Source organism: Schistocerca nitens, chromosome 6 (genome assembly GCF_023898315.1).
Source record: "Schistocerca nitens isolate TAMUIC-IGC-003100 chromosome 6, iqSchNite1.1, whole genome shotgun sequence".
Classification (NCBI taxonomy): domain Eukaryota; kingdom Metazoa; phylum Arthropoda; class Insecta; order Orthoptera; family Acrididae; genus Schistocerca; species Schistocerca nitens.
In genome coordinates, this window is record NC_064619.1 from 539,666,283 (window position 1) to 539,694,266 (window position 27,984).

Here is a 27,984-nt window from a genome sequence, read left to right on the forward strand (position 1 = left end):
TTGGGGGATTTGGAAGATTCATGATGCCACAGAAAATTGCACCTGCAGTAGCACCCTTACCAACTGTGAACGCAAGGAATAAACAAATCTAATGTTGTGTTCGTAGATTTTGCTACCATTTTCTTCAGTTGCAGTTACTGCAACACTGTTCCAAAAGGTGGTCATGTATGAACACTTATCACATTTCAGTTGTATTTCACTAGCAAGTCCTACATGCTTTATTATGGAGAGTTCCAGACCAACTTCACTACAATGAATACATCTTACACAGTTTGAAAAAATTCCTTTGAGAACCGACATATCAAATATTTCATTCACATGCGATTCGCCCATAAAACATTCATAGTTTTCACTCATTGAACCAAGCTTCTTCTGTGAAGTATTTTCTTTCCCACTTTGACTGCTATGGGCAGGTGTACTTGAGAGGTTAGGTTCACTCACTTGGTTATCGTCTTTGTTGTTTACAGTAATAACACATACCTTTGGCTTTCCAACATTTCTCCTTTTCTTAAAAGCCTTCAGAGGATTTCTAATAACTTTACTTTTACTCATTATTGTACTTCAACAGAACAGAGACTCAAGAAACAGAATTAATTACGAATATTTTCGAGATAACGACAGAGTAAATAAACATGAAACAATCGACAATCACACCAGCGATATATATTGAACCATCACAGGTTAGCCACAACACATACTTTATCTCACATCACTAAAATGTACCTGATGAACACGGACGTTAATAATAACACCATTTGACAGCAGTTTAACAGCGCCACAGTGGGTCACGCCCATGTAGAACACATTTCAAAAAAAATTTAAAAATAGTTGTAGTCTTCGGAATTGAATAAATTATATATCTATTAAAAGGTAATAGTCTGCAGATTCAGAAAACGCAAAAAAGTAAAAATTGAACTTTTCATGATTTTGAGCCTTTCCGGAGCCCCTTAACATCAGTGGTTGGCATGTTGCAGATCGCCCTTTTAAATACCATCACTAGCATATATTTGTTATTAAGTATTTTATCATTTCTAGGAGATTATCAAAATTTTTTATGTTTGTAATGTTTGCATATTCTGGAATATTTTATTATTTTATGACTGAATAAATATCACCACTCTCCATCCACAGTAGTGTTCTGTCAGTACATTGATCTTCATAATATACATACATTCAGTGAAAAGTAACATATTTCACTGATGCTGCTGCTTTTTTATTTGGACTTGATTGTGATCTTTTTCCAGATGTGTACTTTTCATTAATCAATATGCAGTGGCACAGTAATGCTATCCTTCTGTAGTTTTCACAGATTGCTTTCGCATAGTGCCATGTTACCTTTCATAAAAATAGATACAATAATTACCTTCATCCAGCCATCAGGAATCTCTCTTTGGATTCATATTATCCTCATTATTCCATCAGCTTGCTTTATATCCAACATATGCAGATCTTATCTTTTTATTTTTACCAGGTAATTTATACATTTTTTTGTCAGTAATGATGTTATTTCTTTCCTATTTCTCTATTTTGTTATGTGTATTTCTTCAGCCTGTCATTCATATAGATTTTGAAAGTATTTTTTTCATACTTTCATTACTCACATGTTTTCCTTTATTGTTGATGACTTTTGAAGTACTAGTATTATGAAAAGGAATGTTGCCACTCACCATATAGCGGACATGTTGAGTTGCAGATAGGCACAACAAAAAGACTGTCTCAAATAAGCTTTCACCCAACAAGGCCTTTGTCAAAATACACAAAACACACACACACACACACACACACACACACACACACAAATGAACAGGAAGAACAGCAGTCCACCATCTAAAAACTGATCCCGACCTTATAATCCTACCTGCTGACAAAGACTCTACCGCTGTTGTTTTGAACCACAAGGATTACCTGGCAGAAGGACTCCGCCAGTGTCAGATACGTCCACCTACAAATCTTGTCACAGTGACCCCATTCCAGAAATCGAGCTGGATCTCCAGTCACTCCTCAAATCCTTAGACCCATCCCAGAGCCTCTCGCCAGAGACCATCTCTTTGCTCACCACTACCACTCCCTGCACTCCTACCTTTTACATGCTTACTAAAGTCCAAGAACCCAACCACTCAGGATGCAACATTTTAGCCAGTTACTTGGCTGCCACTGAGAGCATCTCTGCTCTCATAGACTCAACACCTTCAACCTATTACCTGAAACCTAACCTCCAGTTCCTGTCCCTTTACCACATGGTGCCCTGCTGATTACTAGTGATGCCAACTCTCTTTACATTAACAACCCTAATGCCCATGGTCTTACCGCTATTGAATACCACCTCCTTCCTACCATACTATCCCTCCTATGTCCTCACTCACAATTACTTCTCCTTTGAAGGCATTACCTACAAACAAATCCAGGGTATGGCTATGGGCACTCACATGGCACCATCCTATGACACCCACCCTATTCATGGGCCATCTAGATAATTCCTTCCTAAACACCAAGATTCCTAAACCCCTCGTCTGGTTCAGATTCATTGATGACATCTTTGTAATCTGGATGAACCCTATCCACATTCCTCCAGAACCTCAATAGGTTCTCTCTCATTTGCTTCATCTGGTTCCAAGTTTTAGTGAAAGTGTATGGAAGAACCATGGAGCTTCTATGTTATTTTGTGCTAATTGTGTCAGTGACCATTGTTATAATAACAAGAGCAGTTGAGAAGGTACTCTTGAGAAAAACTCTGCCTTGTTGAAGGGAAGACGTGTACCCTGACTCATGTTGAGAATGGACAGGGTGTTTAGCCACCTTTCTCTTATATATAAATTAGTTTGTTTCTGACATTTGGAGACACGAGAGACTTACTAAACAGTATTTATTTATAGTGAAAGTGCGAATTTGCTATTGCGCATGGATTCCAAATATATTGATTGTGTTGCTGAAAGAACACATTTTTGGAAGAGAAGGCCTATTAAAAAAAGTCGTCACAAAGCTGTTAGAGTGTGGTGACCAATGAGAAAGGACTGAAAAAACAGGAATTCTAAGACCAAAAAATGAGGAAAGAAGCTGTTGTATGTCGCCGTAGCAACTAAACCAAATACTGCAAAGAATTTACTCCGAGATAATGGAACATGCTCAAGTATTTAAAGGAGCAAAATTTTGAATTGAGAAATTGATAAGAAGAGTCCAGAGTGTTTTTCTAAGAATAAATACGCCTAGAACACTTCGATTAAGAAGATACGGTGCGGGGAGTGCAGAGCTCTCAAACATTGCGGGGAAGCTTGCAAGAATATGGGTAACATACGACAAGTCGAGGAAACTCAAGAACCTGCTATGGCTATGAAAGTTAGTAAGGAAGTGCCTGACTGGTCTGAGTTAGTAAATTTAATCAAAACTCAAAATGCGATTCTAAGTGAAAAACTAGAATCAATAAATTCTCAATTAAATGCCCTAATAACAAATTTAGGCTTGTTAAATGCCAAAGTCGACTTACATAGCAAGGAATTTAGTAATCTATGCGAAGGCATGGATGCTTTAAAGACTGAATTTGACGCCTTAAATAGTAAAGTAGAAAATTTGAAATTAGATTTAAAGAATGAATTGACTGGTTCATTGACGATTCGTGTAAATCAAATGTTTACTGGCTTCAACCAGAAACAGAATGATACTTTTCAGAATTTGACAAAAAGGTTAGAATTGAATATTGAAGACAAATGTAGTAGTGTAGAATCAGATCTTAATGAAAATTTATGATCCTTTGAAAATTTGTGCAACGTTAAATTTAATGCTGTAAAGCAAGGGTTGAGTACTTTGAAAGATGGTGTCGATAAGCAGGATAATTTAATGCCAATAATTCAGTCGCAAATTACAGGTGTTAATACATGAGAAGATAATGTGGAAAGGAACTTCAAAGCGAAATTAGCGAACTCTGATATCATAAATATAAGTAGTTTGGAGGAACAGGTTGAAGAAATTATGGATCGAAAAGTTACCGAGGGAGTGACATCTAGAAACGTATCTCCTATTTTATCTTCTGAACTTAATGATACCAGGAAAGGTGTAGATGACCTGTGGAAAGAATTCAAGCTTATCCAGGATAAAGTAGACAAAAGGGTAACTTCACCTATGTGGTATTAACTAGTGAAGTGATGACTGGTCTGCAATGGGGGGGCTAATTCAGGGTTATCCAGGCAATTCCCCAAATTTAAGCCCGATGGAGGTGAACATCCGACACATTTCTTGAAAAGGTTTAAACAAGCTTTGCCGAAAAATTGGGAAGACTCTAAAGAGATTGAATTTGCTGTGGGTTACCTTCTAGGAAAGCCTCAGAATGGGGAACTGTGAATATTGAGAATTTTTCTTCTTAGGGAAATTTGTTAATATCAGATCTATAGGACCTGGGAGGAGTCCTATATTTCCCCGTGGACATTAACATTCTGAGTTACGGAGTGACGACCATTGGATCCCGAGTTGTTTTCGGTGTTTCTTCCAAAATAGTTTTCCTGCACCGAATTCCTTCAAAATATTAAACTATTCTGTCATCTATTCCTAACATCTTAAACTATCATATAATTGTAGTGTTTAGAAAACTGGATATGACTACAAGATAAAGAAAACTTAGGAGAATCACAGAATAAGATAGAAAGTGATATCAACATAAAATAAAATAAATAGAGTATTACATTTATGGATGATATAATATGAGGTGAATAATTAAACAACTGTGATACCATAGTGTATAAATTTTCTATTTTGTATAGAGTATTTTATACCTTTTATGATATGTGATGAAATGGGAGGGTTTGTATAGGTTTTGAAAGGGTGGGTATTGTAAATAAAAGCATGGTTTGCAAGAGCAAATAAATCATGGCTAACACAAAACACACAACTCTCGCAAACAAGTGTGCCTGATTCTTCACCATTTGCCATTTCCACAGGGTTGCTAAGATTTCCTTCGGGGACCTCAAGGGTGAAGGTGGGAATGTCCGTTCTGTAGGAGATGATTTAACACCAAACCTCCTCCGGCATCTCACTCAAGTACCTGAGGGGTAGCGATCCTGGGGAAGGGGGGTGGGAAGGGTTTCCTGTGTTTGGGGCTATCTTCTTTCTCTTCTTAGATCTTAGCAACCATATCTTTTTTTTTTTCCTTTCTTACTTCTCATTTGAGGACCTATCTATTTTTTCCCTCTTTCCATATTCACAAACTTCTATCGCTGAAGTCCTTCCTTGTTTCCGTGATTTCTAATAACCTAGATTTTATCTTTAGATAAGAAAGCCGAAGAATCAGATTACACGAACACACATCTGCATACACACAAAAATACATTTAGACACAAACCTTGAAATTACAGACTAGAAAGCCTGTCATGTTGTGAGAATCGCCAGGTATTGTAGGGGAAAGAATATGTGACACAGGGAGATGAGCACACACATATATATAAACTATGACAATTCCACATTGCATATGTATATAGGAACTATGACGGTTCTACATCGTGTGTGTGTGTGTGTCGTTTTGCCTGAAAGATTTTTTTAAACCATTGACAGATGGCGCTGAAATCGAGAAAAAAGTAAAATTGGGGAAGAACTCTGATTTAGAATTATCTGAGAAAGACGCATCAAATCAATAAAAAATGTGCACCAATTCTTTTGTTACGCCAAGTTAAGCTATTTTTGTACAAAATGTACTGTATCCTACTTTTAGCGTTACCCAGGAACAACGACATGGACATAGTAGAATGATGTTCCCATGGGGTGCTTCATTAGTGTGAGTCCCCTTGCCTCTCACAATTTGGGGTGCTACATTAGTGTGAGTCCCCTTGCCTCTCACAATTTGGGTTGCCTAATTAATGAAATTAGCCATGAAGAAATTGTTCAAAATTATCCCCATTTGCTTCAATGCATGAAGTCAATAGTCTGCAAAAGTTATCCACAGTTTTGAGCAGCAACATCCCGTGGTATGGCTGCACATGCTCTTCGAATGCATTGCTCCATATCGTTTCGGGTTGTGCGCTGTCTTTCATAAACAATATTTTTTAAATAACCCCACAGGAAAAATTCAGGAGATGTTAGGTTTGGTGAACTTGGAGGCCACTGAATTGGTCCACCGCATCCTATCCACTGACCAGGGTGCAATAAATTTAATATGTTAAGCACATTTTTAGCATAATGGGGAGCTGCTCTGTCCTGTTGGAACCACATTCGTTGCCTAGTTTCTAAATCAACATCTTGCATTAGCTCCAACAAATCATCCCAAAGATGTTGTAAATAAGATTCCTAAGTAACATTTTGGTCAAAAAAATACGGTTCTATCAAGTAACCGTTTAAAATTCCACACCAGACCATTAACGTCCATTTTGTTGATTGTCAATGGGTCTGTGCCAGTGTGTATTGACAGGGGACCAATAATGACAATCCTGACGATTGAATTCGCCATTGTTTTTGAATGGCTTCATTGGTGAACATAACGTATCTCAAAAAAATCATTGTCACCTCTTATCATTTCCAAGGCCCATTGGCAGAAATGAACAAGTATTTGCATATCTTTCGGCATTGACGCCTGTGTCAGAGTGATATGATACACATGATATTTATGTGCCTTCAAAATCCTCAAAACAGTTGATTTTGGTATTCCAGTTTGTCTCTGAATCGCACGACTACTAATTTCGGGATCCACTTGAACACAGGCGAGAACAGAAAGGGTACGAACATCATTTTCATTGTATTCGCGATGACGAGGTGGACGGTGCATGTATCCATTTCGAGCTCGTTGAGTGCAATTTTGAATAATGTTTTTTCGCTTTAATGTTGTCTGTTTGGGAAACGATCTAGATACAATAGCGCAGCTGAAGCATAATTGTTATGGCATTCACCTCGAATTAACATCATATCAACATACAATGAGCCATGTTTCGCTAAAGAATAATTTACTTTCATCAGTTGATGTTTATGGTTCACAATCTGAAAGTGAAGTGACGTCTGATCGCATTGCACTGACCTTTATACTGAGCCGTAGTTCCCAGTTTGGCCACAGTAGCACCACAGTTGGGTGAGTAATGCAATTGTGAAGAGTTCCCTAACAAGATTTTAATACCATTCTGCATCCCTCCATCAAAAACTGTGGTGGGTAGGATATATTTTGCAAGCAAAAAAAAAAAAAAAAAAAACTTAATTTGCCATAGTGAAAGAATTGCTGCACATTTTGTGTCAATTTGATGCGTCCTTCATGGATCATTCTAAATAAATCGGAGTTCTTCCCCAATTTTAATGTTTCTCGATTTCAGCACCATGTGTCAATGGTTTAAAAAAAATGTTTCAGAGAAAACTTGATTCATTTTTTATGGAAAATCTGAATCTGCAATAAAAAATGGTGGTTTCCATTTAAGTTTTGAAAGTTGCCCCCCACCCCACCAATAGGAATATTTTATAAGGGGGGGGGGGTACCTACCAGAATGGAAAGAGGAAGTGCTCTCATAAAGCCCACAAGCAAGGTATAGGTGCTGATCCTAGGAGAAGGGGACAGTATCGTGATAAAAGTTACAAATATTATAGGGATTATTCTCGAAAGTTTGAATTCTATGCACAACTAGCATTGTTACATTTCATGTAAGTTTATGAGTGTCAAAGAGAACACTTTCATTTTGCCCAGAGTTCCTCCAAACTACAAAAAATAGTAAAAATAGTACATACGAAGGAAAAGTAGTATTAAAGTGAGAACGGAAAGTAGATTACTCATGTGTCATGAACACCTGAAGTTTACGATTGAAAATAAGGAAAGTGTCCTTACAATTCCTAAATACTAGGGAAGCTGACTGAACCACAAATAAATGCTCATGTCTGGATCTCAAAGTAAAGTAAGAACAGAACAAAGAAACACTCAGCTAAAGATTGTTCTAGAGAAAAAAAAAAGATTGTTGTTGAGGTGAAAGATGCGTGTATAAACATGTATAAGAAAAGTATATTGTTATGATATGAAATGTTGGTATGAGTGATATTGTTTACATAATGATTATGTATAAAATATCGCGTGTCCGATCTGAGGGGGGGGGGGGGGGGATATGTTGTGATTCGAGAATTTCGGTGTAAACCACTCGGCCTTCTACCGTCTCGAACACCCGATATTTTAGATGTGAGTGTCGGATAATAGAATCCTACCTACTGCGTGTCACAAGTTTGTGGGTGCAGGTTTGAAATTCAGTCGCGAGAAGAATGTAGACGCGGCGGTCAAACGGCAGTGACAATTACTTGTCAGGCGATCCATGGAAGTTTTAGTGAAAGTGTATGGAAGAACTGTGGAGCTTCTATGTCATTTTGTGCTAATTGTGTCAGTGACCATTGTTATAATAACAAGAACAGTTGAGAAGGTCCTCTTGAGTAAAACTCTTGTCTTAGCCTTGTTGAAGGGAAGACATGTGTCCTGACTCATGTTGAGAATGGACAGGGTGTTTAAGCCACCTTTCTCTTATATATAAATTAGTTTGTTTCTGACATTTGGAGACACAATTTATGTGAAGAGTGGCATTTATAAAATGTCTGAAGTTCAAATATACGTCATTAGTTGAAGCAAATGAAACTTTGTATGTTTACTTATTTTTATAAGTAGAAAGAGATTCCTCTACCTAGCAGCATACTTCGGAGCAGAAGTGAAAGAGAGTTTGCAACAACAAGCTAGCCAGCAAGGAAGGTCGGCCGAGCATGCCAAGTAAGTCATCTCCTAAAAGAATTGGAAGTTTGGATACCTACTTCATACTTAAATTGTCATCCAAAGCTGTTAGAAGGCCTCTTGTTCGGTAGAAGAGGGAGAGAAATTTGCAGCAGTCATTTTTAGTATCCACACACCACAGAAGTTATTATTTCTGTGTTCCCTTTAGCTGCCCCCTGCGATGCACTATGTCATCGGTATACTTGTTGACAGTTACGAGTTCCTTGTGTTGTGAATCATTCTGAAATTCCATGTTCTCACTAGGCAAAAATTAATATTGTTCTTTTGGGCAGCAAGTCTTGCACATTGATTTCACAGCTGAAGGACATTTCTTGTAGTAGTCTTTCCACCAGTTATCAAAATCCAGGTCACTGCTGCAAGTAGGCCAAGTGATTGGAAAAATGTATATATTACTTTTGTTTTCAAGAGGGGATGTTGGACAGATGCACCTAACTAATGGCCTAAATTACTAGCATCAAACTGTTCCCCAATAATTGCATTTTATGCATATTATAACATTTTTGGAGAAATAAAAGCCTCTGTAGTGTATCTTTAAAACTTTTCTGGGTTGTGATTGATATATTATTGGAAAACAAACAAATCAACCAACCTTCCAACCATTGTTACAAGTGGTTTTCATCAGAGTATTTAATATACTGGATCTATGTCACTTGAGCTCTGAATGACATAAATCTGGTAATATTACATGCAATGAAGAAGACCACTTGAAGTAGCACCTGAATTTTTTTAAAAAAATATGAAACAGTTAACAACCAAAAAAAAAAAAATATGGAAACTGACGTCTGCTTTGAAAGCCTACCTGCATACATCCTCTGCAGGAGTCACTTCGTATCTCTCAACTTATGGTGATCTGCAAGTCAGAGTTTGCCGGGGGATCTATAAGGTAGTACATATCAGCATCCAGGTTAATGCCATGTTTCTTAACTTCTAGAAGACATTCTGTATAATTTCATAGTTTCACCAACTGAAAAGAAAATGAGATTATGGAAAACTGGATAAAGTGTTCATAGGATTGAAGATTTCCTGAAGTATTTTGTTCTCAATGTAGTGAAACTATCAGTTCCAAAAGTAGTTTCTTAGTGTCATAGAAGTTACTGTTCACAAAATAAACTGCTCATAAAATTGTTTGACCACCTGCATACTTGTAAATGTGTATGGGCATAGATCTAAAAGCAAGAACACAACAATTCTGAAACATTCTGGCTAAGGTAGTGACAGAAACAGGTAAAAGGTGGGTAACAGTCCTGTTGGACAGTTTCAGTTCATAACTGGATACAAAGAAGATACTCAAAGGTCCTTTAGGTGAATACAGGGCACACAAGAGAACTAACAAGAATGGTGAGGGGCTAGTAGATCTAGGCAAATAAGAAGACAACATGAGTGAGGCCAGGTAATGGGATTGGTGAACGACAGGCCTGAAGCAATCTGAGAGAAGAACCACAGTCAGAAAAAAGTTGGAATGGAATATGACAATTATCTCATATTAAACACCAACACCTCGCAAAAAAAAAAAAAAAAAAAAAAAAAAAAAAAAAAAAAAAAAAACAATGAACACACAGAATTAACAAAAAGCTTTTGAACAGACACAAGGATGAATTTACAAGCAATCTTAACAGTTAAAATGTACGGCAAAAAAGTGAGGGACATCATAAAAGTGGAATCAGAATGGCAGGCCCCATGTAATAAGAGAAGGAAACATGAGTGGTGGAGGGATGAGTGTCGAGAAGCTGCTGAGTATAGAAGAAAAGTGTGGAGGGTCTGAAAAACAACTAAGAGAGAAAAAGATTTAAATATATGAGCCAGTGAGAAGAAAACTGCTAAAATAATTTTAAAAAAATACTGGGAGAAACATGTAGAATAAAAAGTTGAAAGAAGCAGATGATGCATTAAAGAAAAACAAGAGCCTTCTTTAAGGAGATAAAGAATGGTATAAAGGGCTATAAAGTGAGAGAGCCCATTGTGAAGGAGTATGATGATGAACTGAAAATAGATGAGAAATGGCAAGGTACTTCAACAATCAGCTGACTATTGGAACACCTACAGAAAAGCTAATGCTGCAGTGCAACAAGGAAAACAACAGAGGTTGTACACCCATCAAAACGATAGTGGCAGAAGTAATGAAAGCTATCAAGAACAATAAATTGCAGCTCATGGTGGCATTTGCACTGAGGAAATTAAGTAAGTCATCTGGCAACAGAAGACAATACATACAGAATAATAGCGGACATCTGGATAGCAAAAGACTGGTAAGAAGCCATCATTATTCCAGTGTGTAAGAATGCATCTCACTACTTAACTTTGGGTACAAGATAATCTGTAAAGTATTGTATAGTAGGGTGCAAGAGTAGCTCGAGCCAAGTATTGGAGCCTATCAGACTGGTTTTCGTAAAGGGAGGAACTGTGCCACACAGATTTTTGGTCTCAAAATGATATCTGAACATTGTCGCAGGAAAGGTAAAACCACTGTAATGATGTTCATGGACTTTACAGAGCCTATTATTCTGCACAGATATATGCTTTGTTACATGAGAATGAAGAAGATGCAAAAATGCCACTAAAAAAATCTTGCTGTAGTTGCAGCAATAACCAATCCCAAGACGGCATACATCAAGACAATTGTTCTGAATGCAGAGACCAACTGGAAAGTTGAAGCTCAGATGTGAACAGCTTCCATTACGTAGATGAGTTATAGACCAACAAGAGGATAATAGACAGGTCTCAAATGCTGCAGAAAGTATTGTATGTTGGAAAGACAACCTATGGAAAGAATAATGTGCCCAGAAACACCAAACTGACACATTATATGTAGACTCAATTTCAAGCTTGATATGGAAGAGAAGACAGAGATTTGATGTATGCATCAGTGCAGGATAGGTCCAGCTATAGGAATGCAGTGGAGGGTCATAGGTGGACTGATACCAGAGTCAACATTAAGATCACAGAAGCATAGAGAACCAGGAGAAGCAGGAAAATGGAGAGGTACTGGGAAGAAAGAAGACATACTGAACAAGTTACACGCAATCCTAAAGGGTTGAGCTGAACCAAATAAATAAATAAATAAACGCAATCTGCTCAGAAGTACACATTCTTGCAATCAAAATATGCTGCAGAAGAGCACCAAATAACCAATTGCTCCTCTCCACAGATTGTAGCATGTTTACATCTTCCTTGTTGTGCTGACATCGCAGCAAAAGCATGTCCCACTCTTCTAGTTTTGTCCGGTGTGTGAAGAGGGTTCCTGCAATGACACACTATGAGCTTCAGCTTGAATCAAGCATGCTCATTTGGGTTGTGGCCAGCAGGTAATACAGGCCACTCCATTCAGTTAATTTCTGCTACCTGGAGGAAGCGGTTCACGGGGTACCAATGCACCTATGTGTTGCTGAAATGTTGACTCTGGGACTGGGCAAAGGTCAGAGGACCCTATCCCGATACTGCACAGCCCAACAATTACTCTTTATAGAAATGAGAGGGGTCAAACATCAGTACTTGATACCAGCCCAAAACATGACTGACCCACCTTCCTGCTGTACCTTAATATCAGTACAACTAAATTCACCAAGAATGTAAATACAAGCTACATTGTAAAATCTTCTACTCATTGGTGAAGAGAACCTGATGTTAATTAACCCATGTTCTACATTCTCGGTGTGTTCTCTTGCCCACCCTTTTTGTGCACAATGGTGCTAAGGGATTTGTACTGTTGTTTGTTTTGGATGTCTAGAGGCCAAATTGATCATACAGCCACATTTGTGTCTGAGTTGACACAGGCCTTTCTAGTTGGAGACAAAGGCAGTGTAAAGTTCTGTTATATTCAGTGTGAAGTATCTGCGAACCATAATTTGTGATGAGTGTGAATGACCATTGTGTAGCAGATCTGTATTGTTTTGTGTCTCATGATAGTGATTAAATGTTTGTATGAAATCATTGTGATATACACCATTTCAGTTGCCAACTTCATGCTGGCAGCTCTTCCTGCCATAAATTGATAATAAGCACATACCTAAAGCTGTAAGGCTTTTTGACAGATTAAACAGTGTGTACAAGCTGCTTTGTCTCATTCACAGTTGGAGATGCACTGCACTGAGAATAGAGGTATATTTGAATTTTTGAAATGCCGAAAAACTAGATATTTAAACATGTTTTTGTCCCTGTCTCATTTGGTTGTATGTTGTATTTGTTGGTGAACAGATGCTCTTCTTCTTTCTGAAATAGTCTTTATATTTATCTCTGACTGTCATTGTGGACTGAGAATGTAGTTTTTGTTTTCCAGCAGTTAAAATTTTAATTAAATTTAAATTTTCTTTCCTAATGTAAATAGAATTTTAAATATTACAAATTATTTCACACCTTTGAATGTTAAAACAGGACAAACTGCACTGGTTTAGAGGCATGGATAGTACCTTTAATATATCATGTATAACTCATACAGAAGAATTGCAGCTGTGGGAAATTGATGGTGCTTCTCCTTTCGCACACTTTACGAGAGAAGATATTGCAGGTATTTTGAAGGTGTGTATTCACCCATCCTTTCCACTATTCTCTCTCTCTCTCTCTCTCTCTCTCTCTCTCTCTCTCTCTCTCTCTGTCTGTGTGTGTGTGTGTTACTGATGTTGTGGTGAGTGTACTGCTGTGTGCTTAACTAATGGATTGATTTAGTGATAATATATCATTCTGTCTCCTATAAACATAGTTCTACAATGGTATAAAGTTTAGTGGAATTTGTGGATAAATGTCAACATTGCTGAAATTCACAAAAATCATAGTAATGTCCCCAATTCCAGTTCACATTATCATTGCATACACTGCGTTCTCTTATTTTATCTGAAGATCTACCTTTCTACTGGAAGCCTTCACACTTACCCAGAATTATACTGAAGTCACAATTCCAGTTTCTTGTGGCTCCACTCTTTGTCACATAGAACACTAGATATGTGTGTGTGTGTGTGTGTGTGTGTGTGTGTGTGTGTGTGTGTGTGTGGGCGCGCGCGCACGCATGCGTGCGTGCATGGAAGGGGGGGGGGGGGGGAGGAGGAGGTTTGAGATGGAGGATGGTGGTGGTGCTCGTGGCAGTGTGTGCACACTCTTGTGTATGGATGAAGCTTTTGTTGTCTATCTTGTATCCATCCTATTTTGCACTGAGTTTTCCATGTAGTGTATTATATATTCATGTATTTTACTGTTTTTGCCTATTATAACATGGTGTCATCTTGTACCTTTTTTTTCTTCAAATGACAAAATTTCATCATTAAAAAAGCATGCTATATCATTTACTTTTTGCCGTAGTTACTTTTCTGATGAGTAAACTTAAAACAGTGAAGTAAAATTTGAGATGAAAGATCAGTATCGCAAAAGCATTTGTGTTAGTTGTCAGAAAATCTATATAACTATTTCTCAATGCTTGATCAAATTCATGGTTACGTCTTTCATGTCTTGTAAGTAACAGTGGTTGAACAGAGATGGTTTTGGCTATTGTGTTGTATTTATGAGGACTTCCCTGTTGTAATAGGTAGTCATTGACAAAGTTTACATGGGAAATAAACAGTGACTTAGATTGCTGGAATTATGAAGTGTAGCAAGGGATTGGAAAAAGATGTAGGTCATTTCCATACCCAAGAAGGGTCATAAGAGAGATAAACATACATGTAGACTTATGCTGCTAAAGTCAGTTTGCAGTAGAATAGTTGGGTACATTCTATGTTTTATTATGACCTCTTTTGAGACAACAGAAATAGCCAGGGTACTTTTGGAGGAGTAGATAGAAAGGAAAAGGAAGACTAAGAATGTTAGAACCAAAGAGAAAGACAATAGACCCCAAAGACTGATACCCCTCCCACCCCCCACTCCAGAATTCTCACCCTGCTGAGGAGCCGGGGGATGTTCTTCAGCAAACCCTATGGAACAGATTTTGCCAGTTTCACCCACACAGGCCCTGAAATGTGAACCTAATATCTTAATATTGGTGCCAAGTGGAGAGTGTGGCAACACGACACAGTAATCACCTTTTCTTGTGTAACTTCAACATTCAAATTAAACCAATTTGACACATCTTGTATCTAGACTTCTGACTCTTTCACTGAATAGCACACTTATTGCTATTTGACACTAAGCATCTAATAAAGTAGTACATCTAAAATTGTGCAGCATACACAACTAATGAACCATACTGCTTCTACAGATAATGAATAGCGTAATAGTTTACGTGAAACATGTTCATGGAATTATGCTCCATTCAAATACCTCTTCCTGTTCAAATACTTCTCACAGTAACAATAAAAACCACAATAAGCTCTGCTACATCTACTCATATCCAACCTACTGTGACACAGGCTATGCTCAGGGCCTAAATCTCCATTCATATAGTCATTACAGTTTAAGTTCCTTTCAGAGCTAGGTTTCCAAGAATGGTATACTTTGGTACACTCCCATGGACATGTGAATGTCTGCTCAAAATCTACTTCCTTAGTTTTAGTTAAGCGTCCCAAATTTTCTGTACTTCACTCTCTGTTCTATCTGTTTTTACATTAGAATGAGATGTATCTACAGACAATTCAATCTTTTCTTGCACTTTTTTATTGGCTAGGTCAATGACACTTCTCCTAAGTAGCAAGTGCAGAGCTTGAAATAGTGGCTACACCTGAATCTTTCTATTGTTCCAGCACTCTCATCCTCACTTGTGTGCCTGAGCTTTGATAATTTATTGTGTTAAATCTCTGCTCAGTTAACCCTTTTAATTGTGTAAAATCCTTGTTCACATCATTAAATTGCACATTATCTTCCTTTTGAACTAAATCACACTGTTTCAATATTTCTGAATTTAGATCCTCTGGTAAGGTGGAAAGTTTCACCTATAATTGCAATATATCAGTTCTGATTTCTTCCTTTTCCTTATGTGACTCAGGTAAACTTTTCTAGTGTGATGTTTGTTTATTTTAGTGTCAAGTTTGTTGTTTTTATTTCATTTTTTAATTCGGTTTTAGTACTCTGTAATGTGGCAGTTAGGTCTTTGATATCATTAGGCAGTTGCTCACTAAATATCTTGAACCGGAGAGTAATAGCTGTAGTTAGTTTTCTCGTGACCACGGCGAACAGTGTATACAATAACACATGTTTAATTAGTCTCAGCCTAATATTGCAACAAAGCTATCTACACCGCTAGAGCACAGACATAAACTGGTTGCAAAATCACATGCAATTTACGTCATGACATAAACACTAACACAAAAAAAGCTTTTGGAAACTAATCAACGTTGATTATTACAGCTCACTAGCATTTTGGCATGCCCAGATGATGATGATAAGCTGGATCATTGTGTAGGTCATGCCGCGTCGCTGAAAATGACTGAACCATAGATATTGCTACCACAATATGTTGATGTGCCGCAGCTGCGATCCACAACTGCTGTTGTTGACTGTTCGTGGGATTATTGCAGTCGAATCCACTGTAGTCATAGTTGGAATCTTCCGGCTTGTGGACTAGTTAATTTCTTCTGCACCATAATTGTACATGAAGGATTTCATAATTGTTCATCGACTACCAAAACCTCTTCAAAATTCTTGATTCACAGTGCTAGCAATTGATTTATGCACTGCAGTGTGATTTTTGACATTGATCTTCATTATATGGACAACAGATATCAAATCCCACAAATGTATCGATTTTCTTTAAATTTTCAGATTCTGTTTACTATTTGTTCTTCCTAAATTTCATTTACTTGCAGCTGTATTTGTTCTGGGTTGTTCTCCATGGTCGCCACACATGATGTTCCACTGGTTCTTTAGCATGCTAAGAAGGAAGAAATATTGAGTGTAACGTCCCGTCAGCATCTATGTCATTAGAGGTGAAGCACAAGTTCGGATTGTATCAAGGATAGATAAGGAAATCATCCACGCCCTTTCAAAGGAACTATCATTCCAATTGCCAGGAGTGATTTAGGGAAATCACAGAAAAGTTAAATCTGGATGACTGGATGCAGATTTGAACTATCTTCCTCCTGAACGCAAATCCAATGTACTAACCACTGCACTACCTTGTCCAGTTACCGTGCTATCAAGTGACGAAGTAACACTTGACTACGTGCTAAGACCTTGTGTTATTCAATCTTGCTCATCTTATTATTTCTGCTGACTTGTCATCCTCTTCTGATTGAACTTCTGGAAGTTAAGACTACAGATCCAACATCCAACTCTTAAAATAAAGGTGAGGCTTCTCATTCACAATGTCGTGCATATTGTACTCATGTTTATAATAACTGCACATTAGAAATCTGTTATGTTATTCAGAACATTGCAAAAACATTAAGTTCAAAAACATTCTGTCTTGTTAAACAGATTTCAGTTGAGAGTATCCATATAGCAAGTTTTCTCTTGTCCCCATGACATCATAGGCATTGTCACAGCTCCTTTTCCTGTATGGCTTGTATAGGATCCCCAAGGCAGAAACCGCACGGAATAAACCAGCAGGTACTGTGAACATTATACAATGTTTGTGGCATCCCAGCTTGCAGATACACTTTGTCCATCGATCTCACGTTACATGTGCATAAATAGAATATACAACCAAACAGTAGATTGTGTAATACATCATGAAAATAAACTTTTGTAGTGGTTATCATCTTTCATTGGTTCAAAAAATGCTTATGCATAACTTCACATCATGAATGCTCACAAGTATGTTTGACCCAAAATAGCAGAGCATAGTAGAGATGCAGAAAGAGCTGAGTTATGTGAGAGAGTGTCACGCAGATGTTGAAATAATTGAACTGGTTGATGATTGAAGATAGATGCAAACTATCCTGTGAAAGCCTACTTAGTAAGATTCAAGAACCAATTTTTAGGTGTTGAATGTAGTTGAAACTATTACCATCTGTGTTGTAAAATCCTCCAAGAATTTAATCAGAAATTATATTTGCTCCCTGGATAGACAGGTCTTAGGCCAGGAGGCAAATGATTGTGCGGGTGCTGCCTGGTGCAAGCACTTGCCATGCAACCACGGACCATTCTTTTGATGTCAATGTTGATTCCCAGCCAGTACATATGTCGGCAAGCTAACACCACCATATGGGACATCCCCCAATGTCCCTGGTGCAACATGTTCAACACCCATTGGTGCAATTCTAGTAAGATGACCACCCAATGCCCATCCATCTCAGTGGCTAAAAGCATGACATCATCGACAACTGAGGGTCAGTGAGGAATGTGTTTCCAGGAGCTGATGTAGTGTGCCATACAGGAAGTGGGGTAAGTTAGCCAGCCACCTATTAGAGGATCTGCCGCAATGTGGGCACCTCATGCATGGTGGCAGTGACACAAGGGGCTGTCCAATGTACGTTGCCACTCAGTATCGAGCTGGTAGTAGCAGAGGACCTCCTGCTGGTTGAAATCACTGTGTGGGCCAGTGGATATATTGGCATTGGAATGCTACAGAATGGCCTTATACCAGGTGGTACAATTGTTAGCACTCTGGAACAATGACCAATGCTGAAGGCATTGGGATGTCTGCTCCCGGAGGCTGCAGTGTGGCCTGAATAATGCCACCAATGATTTGTGATCTGCAATTAGAGACAGTTGTGTCTGAAAAAGCTATAAATGAATTTTTTTAATGACAAACACTACCACCAATGTCTTCGATGCATATGGATTAAATGTAAGGGGCAGATTCCTGCCTAGTTTTCAGTTGGCTGAAAACCCAGTTGAGTGGTTCAGCAATGTGGGCTATGCAGACTACAAATGTGGAATAATAGTTGATCTTGCTGAAAACATCTGCAATTCAGGTAAGTTTGCCAGATGGGGTAAGGAGTCTATTGTGGCAACATTCCGATCAGTGGACCTGATACGCGTCTTGGTGATCCAGTGCTCAAATACTCCACTTCTGACTGAAAAAACCTGCATTTCTCCACAAGACAATATAGGACAGAACCCTGCAGGGTCATGAAAGGGGTGCAGAAGTTTTGCAAATGATCCTTGTGGGAAGATCCCATAACAGTGAGATCATTCAAGTAATTCATGCAAGCCAGAATATGTACTGTCATCTGTTTCAGAAACCTTTGGAAAAGTGCACTTACATGGTACAAAAGGTGTGTTAATGACAGTAGTGTTCTGTAATTCCTCATCGCAGGGTAACAGGAGGTAAGCATCGGCAGGTTGATGGCTCAAATGGTTCAAATGGCTCTGAGCACTATGGGACTTAACATCTGAGGATTAGACACTGGACTCGCATTCGGGAGGACGACGGTTCAATCCCGCGTCCGGCCATCCTGATTTAGGTTTTCCGTGATTTCCCTAAATCACTCCAGGCAAATGCCGGGATGGTTCCTCTGAAAGGGCACGGCCGACTTCCTTCCCAATCCTTCCCTAATCCGATGAGACCGATGACCACACTGTCTGGTCTCCTTCCCCAAACCAACCAACCAACCATCTGAGGTCATCAGCCCATCAGGTTGATCTTGGAGGAGTATTCCCCTGCACTAAGTTTGGTGAGGAGGTCATTGAGCTGTGGCATAGCATAAGTTTTCATCTGCGATTAAGCATTGCCTTGAAATCTCCACACAATGTAAGAGAACCATTTTGCTTTCTGATGATGACTACTGGAGAGACCTATGTACTAGATTTCACTGGTTCAGTAACCTCAGCAGCCTGGAGACAGTCTAGCTCCTACTTCGCAGCAGCACATAAGTTAAGTGTAATTGTCAAGTTTGTTTGTGTGGCCATCTTCTGCAGAAAGCACAGAAAAAGTTCGGAATACAAAATTGTGCTTATGTGCCAGAAATACAAGTGTTAATGTGATCTCCAGACCAGATGAGAGGAAATGCAGACCACAGCAAACTCTCAGTAATTACTTATTTACATTAAAAAAATGGAAAGTGAAACTCTTTGACAATCTAAAAAGAACACAACGGTGTTATTATAGATACCACTGAAGATGCCTTAGAGCAAGAAAAAGGTGAAACATGTCAGGTAAAAATAAATTATGTTGCTGCAAGAAAATGCAGTTTTATTTACAAAACAAACCTAAGGTAATTGATCTGAAACAGTAAAAATGAGACGTAGCATCTGACTGAAGGGTGATGTGGCCCGAAAGTCTGCGGCACACCCCGAATCCGGCTGAAATATAGATGCAAATGCAGTGCAGAGATTGTCCAGGTCCTAGAAAGGGACTGCAGTTAATATGACCTGACTTCATCATTAACAGAAAACACAAACAATGTAAAAGCAATGAGGCTTCTAAAAATGTTGATAGCAGGTTGGTGATTGATGATAAATAATGTAATGAGGCATGTAATGCTTTAAGTAATGTAATGAGGCATATAATGCTTTTGTAGGCCGCCATGATTTCTAACTGCCCACCAAGACAAATAGAACCATCACCATAGGCACCCAAACATTGCGAGTGTGGGGACAACTTGGGTGAGCCCAGTTGTGTATGTGTCACCTGATTGATCAAAGAAATGCTGGCTACTGTGCCCATCTGGAAAAAAAAATGTTCTGGTAAGATATGTAAAGTGTGAAACAGTTTCCACAGGGAAGGGATGCCTGGATTGTGGTACGTGTATGGTATCCTAGTGTATGCGTGGGGTGGGATGGGAGCATGGGTCATGCAATGTCAGCATACTGAGCTTAGAAACCTCTCTTTGCCACAGCATGTGTGGGTTCCCGAGTGATCTGGACTGTCTGCTCAGAAGTGAGTGGAAAAATGTTGTGGGCATGGTGGGAGTGGCCCCCTGACCTTTGATGAGGAGCTACCAGAAGCTTGAATCCCAGACAGACATTGGACAATGACAAAGCACAGTGGTGCTGCAACCTGGGTGTGGAGTGTGTGGTGGCACATTAACTGCTGCAACCTGTGGTGTTGCCACAAGTCATTCTTTAGCAGCCTGTGCATTTGCGATGTGTAGGATGTCTTCCAACAACGGGTTGTCCAGTTTCAGTGCCACTGTGCATACCTCAGGTTTGGGTGCCAGCTGAGCCTTGGCATCTTGAATCAAGGTGTCCACATACAAAGCCTTGCAGCCTTCATTGGCTCAAGTGAAACTGCATTTGCAGCTGAGACCTTGCAAGTCAGTGACCCAGAAGTGGTATGATTGTTCAGGCTGTTTATGGTATTGGTGGAACTTGATTCTGGGCACAACCACATGATATCTCTGTGAATAATAGTTGGTCAACAGAGCACATATCTCCTGTAAAGAATATACCAGGTGGTCAGATAGAGGCACCAATTTGTGGAGTAGGAAAAACATGTCTGGTGACACACAAGATAGAAATAATAATCACTGAAATGAACTATCCAAGTCTTGAAGTGCTGTGAAATGTCACTTAATTCGATGGAAATATGTGTCCCAGTTCTCCTTAGTGTCACTGAAAGGCAGAAATGACTGAGAATGAATGGGGGCATTGACTGGGGAGGGTGCTGAGTCCTGGAGTAAAGTGGCTTCATGTGTTCAAAATTTGTCTGTCTGAAGTTGAAGTGACTTTTGTAGCAAGTCTATCTGAAGCTGCTCCTGTTCCTCTAGCAGGTAAACCATTTTAGTGCCCGTCCCAATGAATAACTTTCTTTTTTCTGGTTGCCAATGCTATATCCATGAGTAGCCGGATATCAGCACACACATCAGAAGTCAGAAGACAAATGGTTGAAACCAGAAGGTGGGAGGCAGCCTGAAGAAGAGAATGCAACACCAAGTGTTAGTTGAGATAAACACAGCTGACTGACAGCAGATGAGAGACAGATTAGATCAAGCCCAAAGGAACCTGTGCAACAATAAGGTGTGAAGTGGAATTTTTGCCACAAAGATGCCAACATGCAGAGAGAGAGAGAGAGAGAGAGAGAGAGAGAGAGAGAGAGAAGATCACTACCAGAGAGAAAGATCAAGTGCCAATTGAGGTTGTTATTGAATAGTCTTTAGTACAGTGATGATAGTATCTAACAATATCTGATGCTAGTACAGAACTGACTGACTGTTCACTGGGTGGCCATGTTTATACCAGCTGCGAGGAACACTATTTTCTGGCATATTCATGTGGCGAGATGGGTGGCGTGCTTGTTATGTGAACACATCACTGGGGTGGTACTGTGCCATCTAACCACCTCAATGTCCATTTCCTCTGGTGAGCATTGAACTTCCGCAGAGCCCAACATCAGAAATACAATCACTTAGGAGTTTCAGAATTCATCAGGCCAAAGAAATGCCCTTATTCTGGTGGTGATTATGGTTTATCTAGAAGAATATTAAAATCTTTTGCTGACTTGATAAGATTATCCATATGCTATCTTCGTAATCAATCACTTGGTTATGTTTTCTGACAGACTTAAATAATGTGTAGTTACATCTATCTATGAAACTGGAGATAAACAAACCACCTGTAATTATGGGGCTACCAGTCTTTTAAAAATGTTTGAGAAAATTTAATTGGGCAGAACCTCTCTCTGTCTGGCTTTTGTAAAGGATTCTCCACAGAGAAAGTGATAGGAGACCTTACAAATGAAGTCGTTGCAGAGCTAAACAAGAAAAATTACAATATTTTGTCAATCAGACATGCCGCCATCATCAGTCATGCTGGTATATGGACCTCCTGGGGGAGGATGGCCAATTTCTTGCTGGGCACCCTGTTTGCTGTAGTAGGAGTGTAGTCTCTCCATCCATCCTAGTCCCAGAATGCTGTGTTTGCTGATCTTCTTCATAGGTAGAGACGGTGTTGGTGCCCAAGTCTTGCTGAGATTATAACCACAGTTTTGCTTGATAATGTTGTTCCTGGTGCACATTTTGGTAATCTCTCTAAAATCCTGGTACAATTGTATTCCATTGCATGAGTCTCGGACAAATAGTGTTTTGTGACCACTGACTTGTTGTGATACATTTGTAGTGTACTGCTGGTGTTCTCTATTGTGATCTTCGATGATGCACACTGTTTGTCCCTATATGACTGCCCACATTGGCACAGATAATGATAGACCGTGGCCTTCCGTAAAGTGAGGTCATCTTTGACAATTCCCATGTTTTGTTGGTTGGGTAAAAGACAGTTTTACTCAGTGCTATGCCCACACATAGGAAGTCCACAGGATGCAAACATCAAAATTCGTATGTCTCACTGGCAGACAATCACTGGAGGTCTGCTGCAAGACTGTCATCTATCTGACTGACATGTAGCTGAATGGCATAGGGATTTCAGTTTTGGAGAGGAGTGTTAACTTTGCTCCCACACCTAAGTTTACACTGGACATGGACACTGCCAATGCAGTTGAACAGATTGCTATGAAACTACTGCCTGAAGCAGCTGAAGAAGTTTATTGTGAGACATGTCATGTTCAGATGAGAACCAAGCCTACCGAATCAAACATTACTAACAGAGAGAGGAAGGCCATTTGGGACCTGAGAGATTGCCCCAAGATTGTCATATTATATGCCAACAAAGGCAATGCTACTGTTGTTAACTCCCGGAAGGATTACACTGAGAAGTGCAGGGCCTGCTAGAAGATGACTCCAACAGGAAGGTCAATGCTGTCCCCACCAAAGGTGGAGAACAAGACCAGTGCACTTCTCGAGGTCTCGGAATTGCCAGAAGGGGTCATCAAGAAATTGTTACCCAAGAATCTGAGCCACCAAGACATTATGAACTTTTTAAGGTCCATTATGCCCCATTATCAGTAACTTCAGGACACCAACATATTTGCTGGCAAAATGCTAGAAAGATGTACTGTGCCCTTATGCAGGTAAATGCCTGCACCATGTCCACAATTCTGTAGATATTGTGAAACACCTCAACAACTTAAGGCTGAAGGACTCAGATATCTTGGTGAGCTTTGATATTATTTCACTTTTCACCGGGGTGCCTCTGTGACAGTCATTTGGTTTCATTGGTCAAAAATTACAGGAAGACCACTGACCTTTTCAGGCATGTCCTGACCACTAATTTTCTGTTTAATGGAGGATATTATGAACAAATGAAAGGAGTTGCAGTGGCAGCCCACCTTCACCTGTGGTTGGAAATTTTGCATATGGAGCATTTAAAGGAGGCGGCCCTGAAGTCATCCAAATAGAAACCCACTTGTTTTTTTCTGTTATGTGGATGATACATTCATCATCTGGACCCATGGAAGAGACAAACTCAAGTCGTTTCTTGCACATCTGAACTCCATTCATCCCAATATCAAATTCAGTAAGGAGACCAAGGCAGAAGGAAGATTACTATTCCATGATGTCATGGTCAAATGAGAGCTGATGGCATCCTGAGCCACATAACGTATCAGAAGAGAATGAACATTGACTTGTGCTTGCACTCATAGAGCTACAATCACTATTCATAGAGGAACTGGAACACCTCAGAACTGTACTCTGAAAAAACACTAACTTGAAATGACAGATGAAGGGTGCTCTGCACCCATCAAACTACAGTACACCATGTGAAGATGGATGAAGACAGAGAAAGAGGCACCCACTGTCTTGTCACTATACACTGGCATGATATGAGGAAAAATTAGGTGCATACTGAGAAAGCACTGTGTAAGGAATGTCTTTTACCCAACCAATAAAACATGTGCATTATTGGGGAGCATCAAAGATGACCTCGGTTTACATAAGACTGGGGTAATCAGGTTCTGTGACAGTGTGGTAAGACATATACTGGACAAACACTGTGCACCATCGAAGATCGATATCAAGGACACCAGTAGCACACTTGACTAATGTGTCATCAGTCACAGAGCACTGTTTGTCCAATACTCAATGCAATGAAATACAAACATACCAAGATTTCAGCATAAATTTCAAAATACTGGGACAGTGTCATTAGGAAAGCCATGAAAATATGTACCAGGAAAATCTCATCAACCAGGATTGCATGTATAATCTCGGCAAGGCTTCGGAACCAGGACTGGGTTTAATGAAGAAGACACTCAGCAAACACAATGTTTTGATGGCAAGGATGGACAGGGTAAATACATCCTTGCCACAGAAACCAGGGCACCCTGCCGGATGCCGCTGCCCACAGATACCAACGAAATCGACTTTCTGGTTGAACTGACCTGTGCCCTTGCATGCAGACTGCTTAGAGGATGGCTCATGGGGAGAGGGGATGTGAGTTGGCTGTGGGCCACCAGAAGGTCAGTATGTCAGTACAACTCCTGATGGTGACAACGTCTGATTGCCAAAATATTGTGCCCATTGGACAGTATGAACTGGCAGTACACCAGTGGACTGTTCGAACAACAGATATTATGGGAGAAACTGAAGAAAATTATCTTGTTTGGGTATTTTTTGGCCTTGCCACAGCCTTAGATTGTTTGCACTATAAAATTCTACTTGGGGAAACTAGTGAGGACATTATTGGCATATCCCTTCAATGCATAAAGTCTTCCTTTCGTAACAGAAAGCAGAGGCTTTCTTTGACAGACTGTGTTACTGGCTTGATGTTATATCTCAGAATAGGGGAACATAACATGTGAAGTCCCACAAGTATCAGTACTGGGCCAACTCTTGTCTGTACACTACATAAATGATATTCCAATAACTTTAAAGGGTGATAACAAAAATGTTATGTTTGCTGATGATACAAGCATACTAATAAAGGGTCCAGCTCAACTTTATCAACCACAGCTGACATCATGATTGAACAACCCTCCGTGTGGTTCACAGCTAACAGTTCAACCATTTTACTCTCACAAAGACTCATATTACTCAACTTCAAACATGCAAAAATGACCAGTTACCACCAGAAGTAGACATTAATTATCATACACTAAACAAAAAATTCTTTGGGGTCCAATTGGCTAGCAAGCAAATTAAAATGGAGTTGATACATAGATAAACTAATCAAGGAGCTCACATTTTTGCCCTTAGAAGGCCTTAAGACTAGAGTGTTCACATACTTTGCATAATTTCTCTCCCTGTTGTCATATACAGTTGTCTTCTGTGGCATTGCACCTAAAGTGTTTATTCAGCTGAAGCGAGCAGTAAAAATATGATGTAAGCTAGGTATATGAACAGCTTAAAGAAGCCCTTTGAAGGCTCTCACAATTCCTAAATTTACTTCCCAATACATTTACTTCTTAACAGTTTTTGTTGCTGATAATAAAAAAAATGTTTCAGGTGAATAGTGATCCACACAATCACAATACAAGATCCAAAAATAATTTTCATTTAGACTTCGCATCCTTGCCAAGGGTTCAGTGTTGAGTTATGTACACTGGTACAAAAATATGAAACGAACTCTCGTCTCAAGTAAAGCAAGAAACTGGAAATTCCAACCAGTTGAAAATTAAAAGCATACTCATGAGTCACCGATGCTACAAATTACCTTAATGTAACAATGAAACAAAATCAATTTTTTCAAATATAAAGTAATTTGAATAGATAAAAAATCTACTCACCAAGTGGCCACAGAAGATTAGAGATTAGATTAGATTAGTTTTTCGTTCCATAGATCTGTGCTGAGGAGATCCTCGTGGCTGTGGAACATGTCCGTTTTTATTTATTTGTTTATTTTTTAAGCTGAAATAACAATACTAATAATTCGTCAATGGAGTAGAAGGAGTTGGCCACTAGTAAGTCTTTCAGGCTCCTTTTAAACTGATCTTTATTTGGAACTAAATATTTTATGTTTGCTGGCAAATTATTGAAGATGAGTGTTCCTGAGTAGTGGACCCCGTTTTGAACTAAAGTAAGTGCTTTTAAGTCCTTTTGCAGATCATTTTTGTTTCTTGTATTGTATGTATGAATTGAGCTGTTTGTTAGAAAAAGATATATATACATGTAAAAGGAGGTTATAATCAGGCAAGCTGTTGGAGCCAGTGGCTTCTTCTTCAGGCAGAACAGTTGAAGGGGAAGGAAGAGGGGAGAAGGGAAAGGGCTGGAGAAGTCTAGGAAAAGGGGTAGATTTCAGAAAAGTCACCAACCACTGCAGGTCAGGGGAGACGTACCGGACAGGATGAGAAGGAAAGACTACTTCTCATACTGTCTGGTACGTCTGCCCTGACCCACTGTTCAGGGTGACTTTTAAGAAATCTACCCCTTTTCCTAGACCTCACCAGCCGTTTTCCTCACCCCTATTCCTTCCCCTTCAATGCTTCTGCCTGGCTCCGAAAGCTTGCGTAATTATAACCTTCTTTCATGTGACTGTTCTGCCACTGCTTGTTGAGTAAATTACAACAGCTAGATTCACAGATTGAAAAATTCTGTTAACTTCTTATTGACAAGTAGCAGTGTTTGTTGTAACGCTAACGACAAACAGCAATGTACTGTAAGGAGGTCACAGTATTTAGAGGTTCAATAACTATTATGTATGAAAAACTTCATTGGAATCAAGTACATATTAAGCTGCTGATGGAAGATACACAAAAACTATGTAGATTAGCCAAGGAGGCAGCTGCTTTTTGTAACCTACTTGATTAAATTTAGTAAGAACAGAGAAAATGTCATTATCAGTTCGAAAAGTCATTTATCTTTTTTATTGCATTTTATTCCACATCCCTAAAGGTTTCCCTTCTTGACAGTGTCTGTGGAATACAATGAATGAAAGAATGAACATGTGCAATAGTTAAAACAATGGTACTGAACAAAATAAGATTTCATAACACAGCCATTACAGTGGTAAACAGTACCAGAAACTATGACAAGCTGTGTAAAAGTAGTAAACAGTACCAGAAACTATGACAAGCTATGTAAAGTATTTAACATATGACATTACTTCCCAAAATAAATATAGCATTATGTGTTACAAATAATAGTGATGACGATGATAATAATAATAGTAATAACAATAATAATAATAATAATAATAATAATAAATGAAAAAAGTTAGGTAAAATCTCACAACAAGAAGCGATAGAGTAATTAGATGAAAAGAAGCAGAAATTACAAGCATTGGCCAAACGACTTTGAAGATACAAAAAAAGTGAAAATAGAAGGAAACAAAACCAAACATTCAACAAAACCAAAAGAAATTTTACCAGACAATAGATAACACACACATTAAAATAGACAATTCACCAAACATAACAGACATGGAACACTTCTGGAGCAACATATGGTCAAACTCGGTACAACATAACAGACATACATGGTGGATACAAGCAGAAACAGACACATACAAGATGATACCACAAATGCCTGAAGTGATAATTTTGCAGCATGAAGTTACCCGAGCAAATAATTCTACACACTATTGGAAAGCCCCTGGAAAAGATAAAATAGCAAATTTCTGGCTAAAGAAGTTCACCTCAACACATTCACATCTAACTAAATTATTTAACATAAAGATGCTGTGACTTACAAAACGAGAAAGTG

At 39.0% G+C, this 27,984-nt stretch overlaps 1 protein-coding gene across 2 annotated transcripts in view; it reads left to right on the plus strand.

Moving 5' to 3' along the window:
* LOC126262826 (WD repeat-containing protein 89) overlaps positions 1-27,984 on the plus strand; it is a 265,014-nt gene that overhangs the window by 95,768 nt on the left and 141,262 nt on the right. For both annotated transcript variants that reach the window (XM_049959675.1, XM_049959676.1), the window contains exon 7: positions 13,079-13,222. In XM_049959675.1, the coding sequence (XP_049815632.1) occupies positions 13,079-13,222 (144 nt within the window). The remainder of the gene's footprint in view (positions 1-13,078; positions 13,223-27,984) is intronic.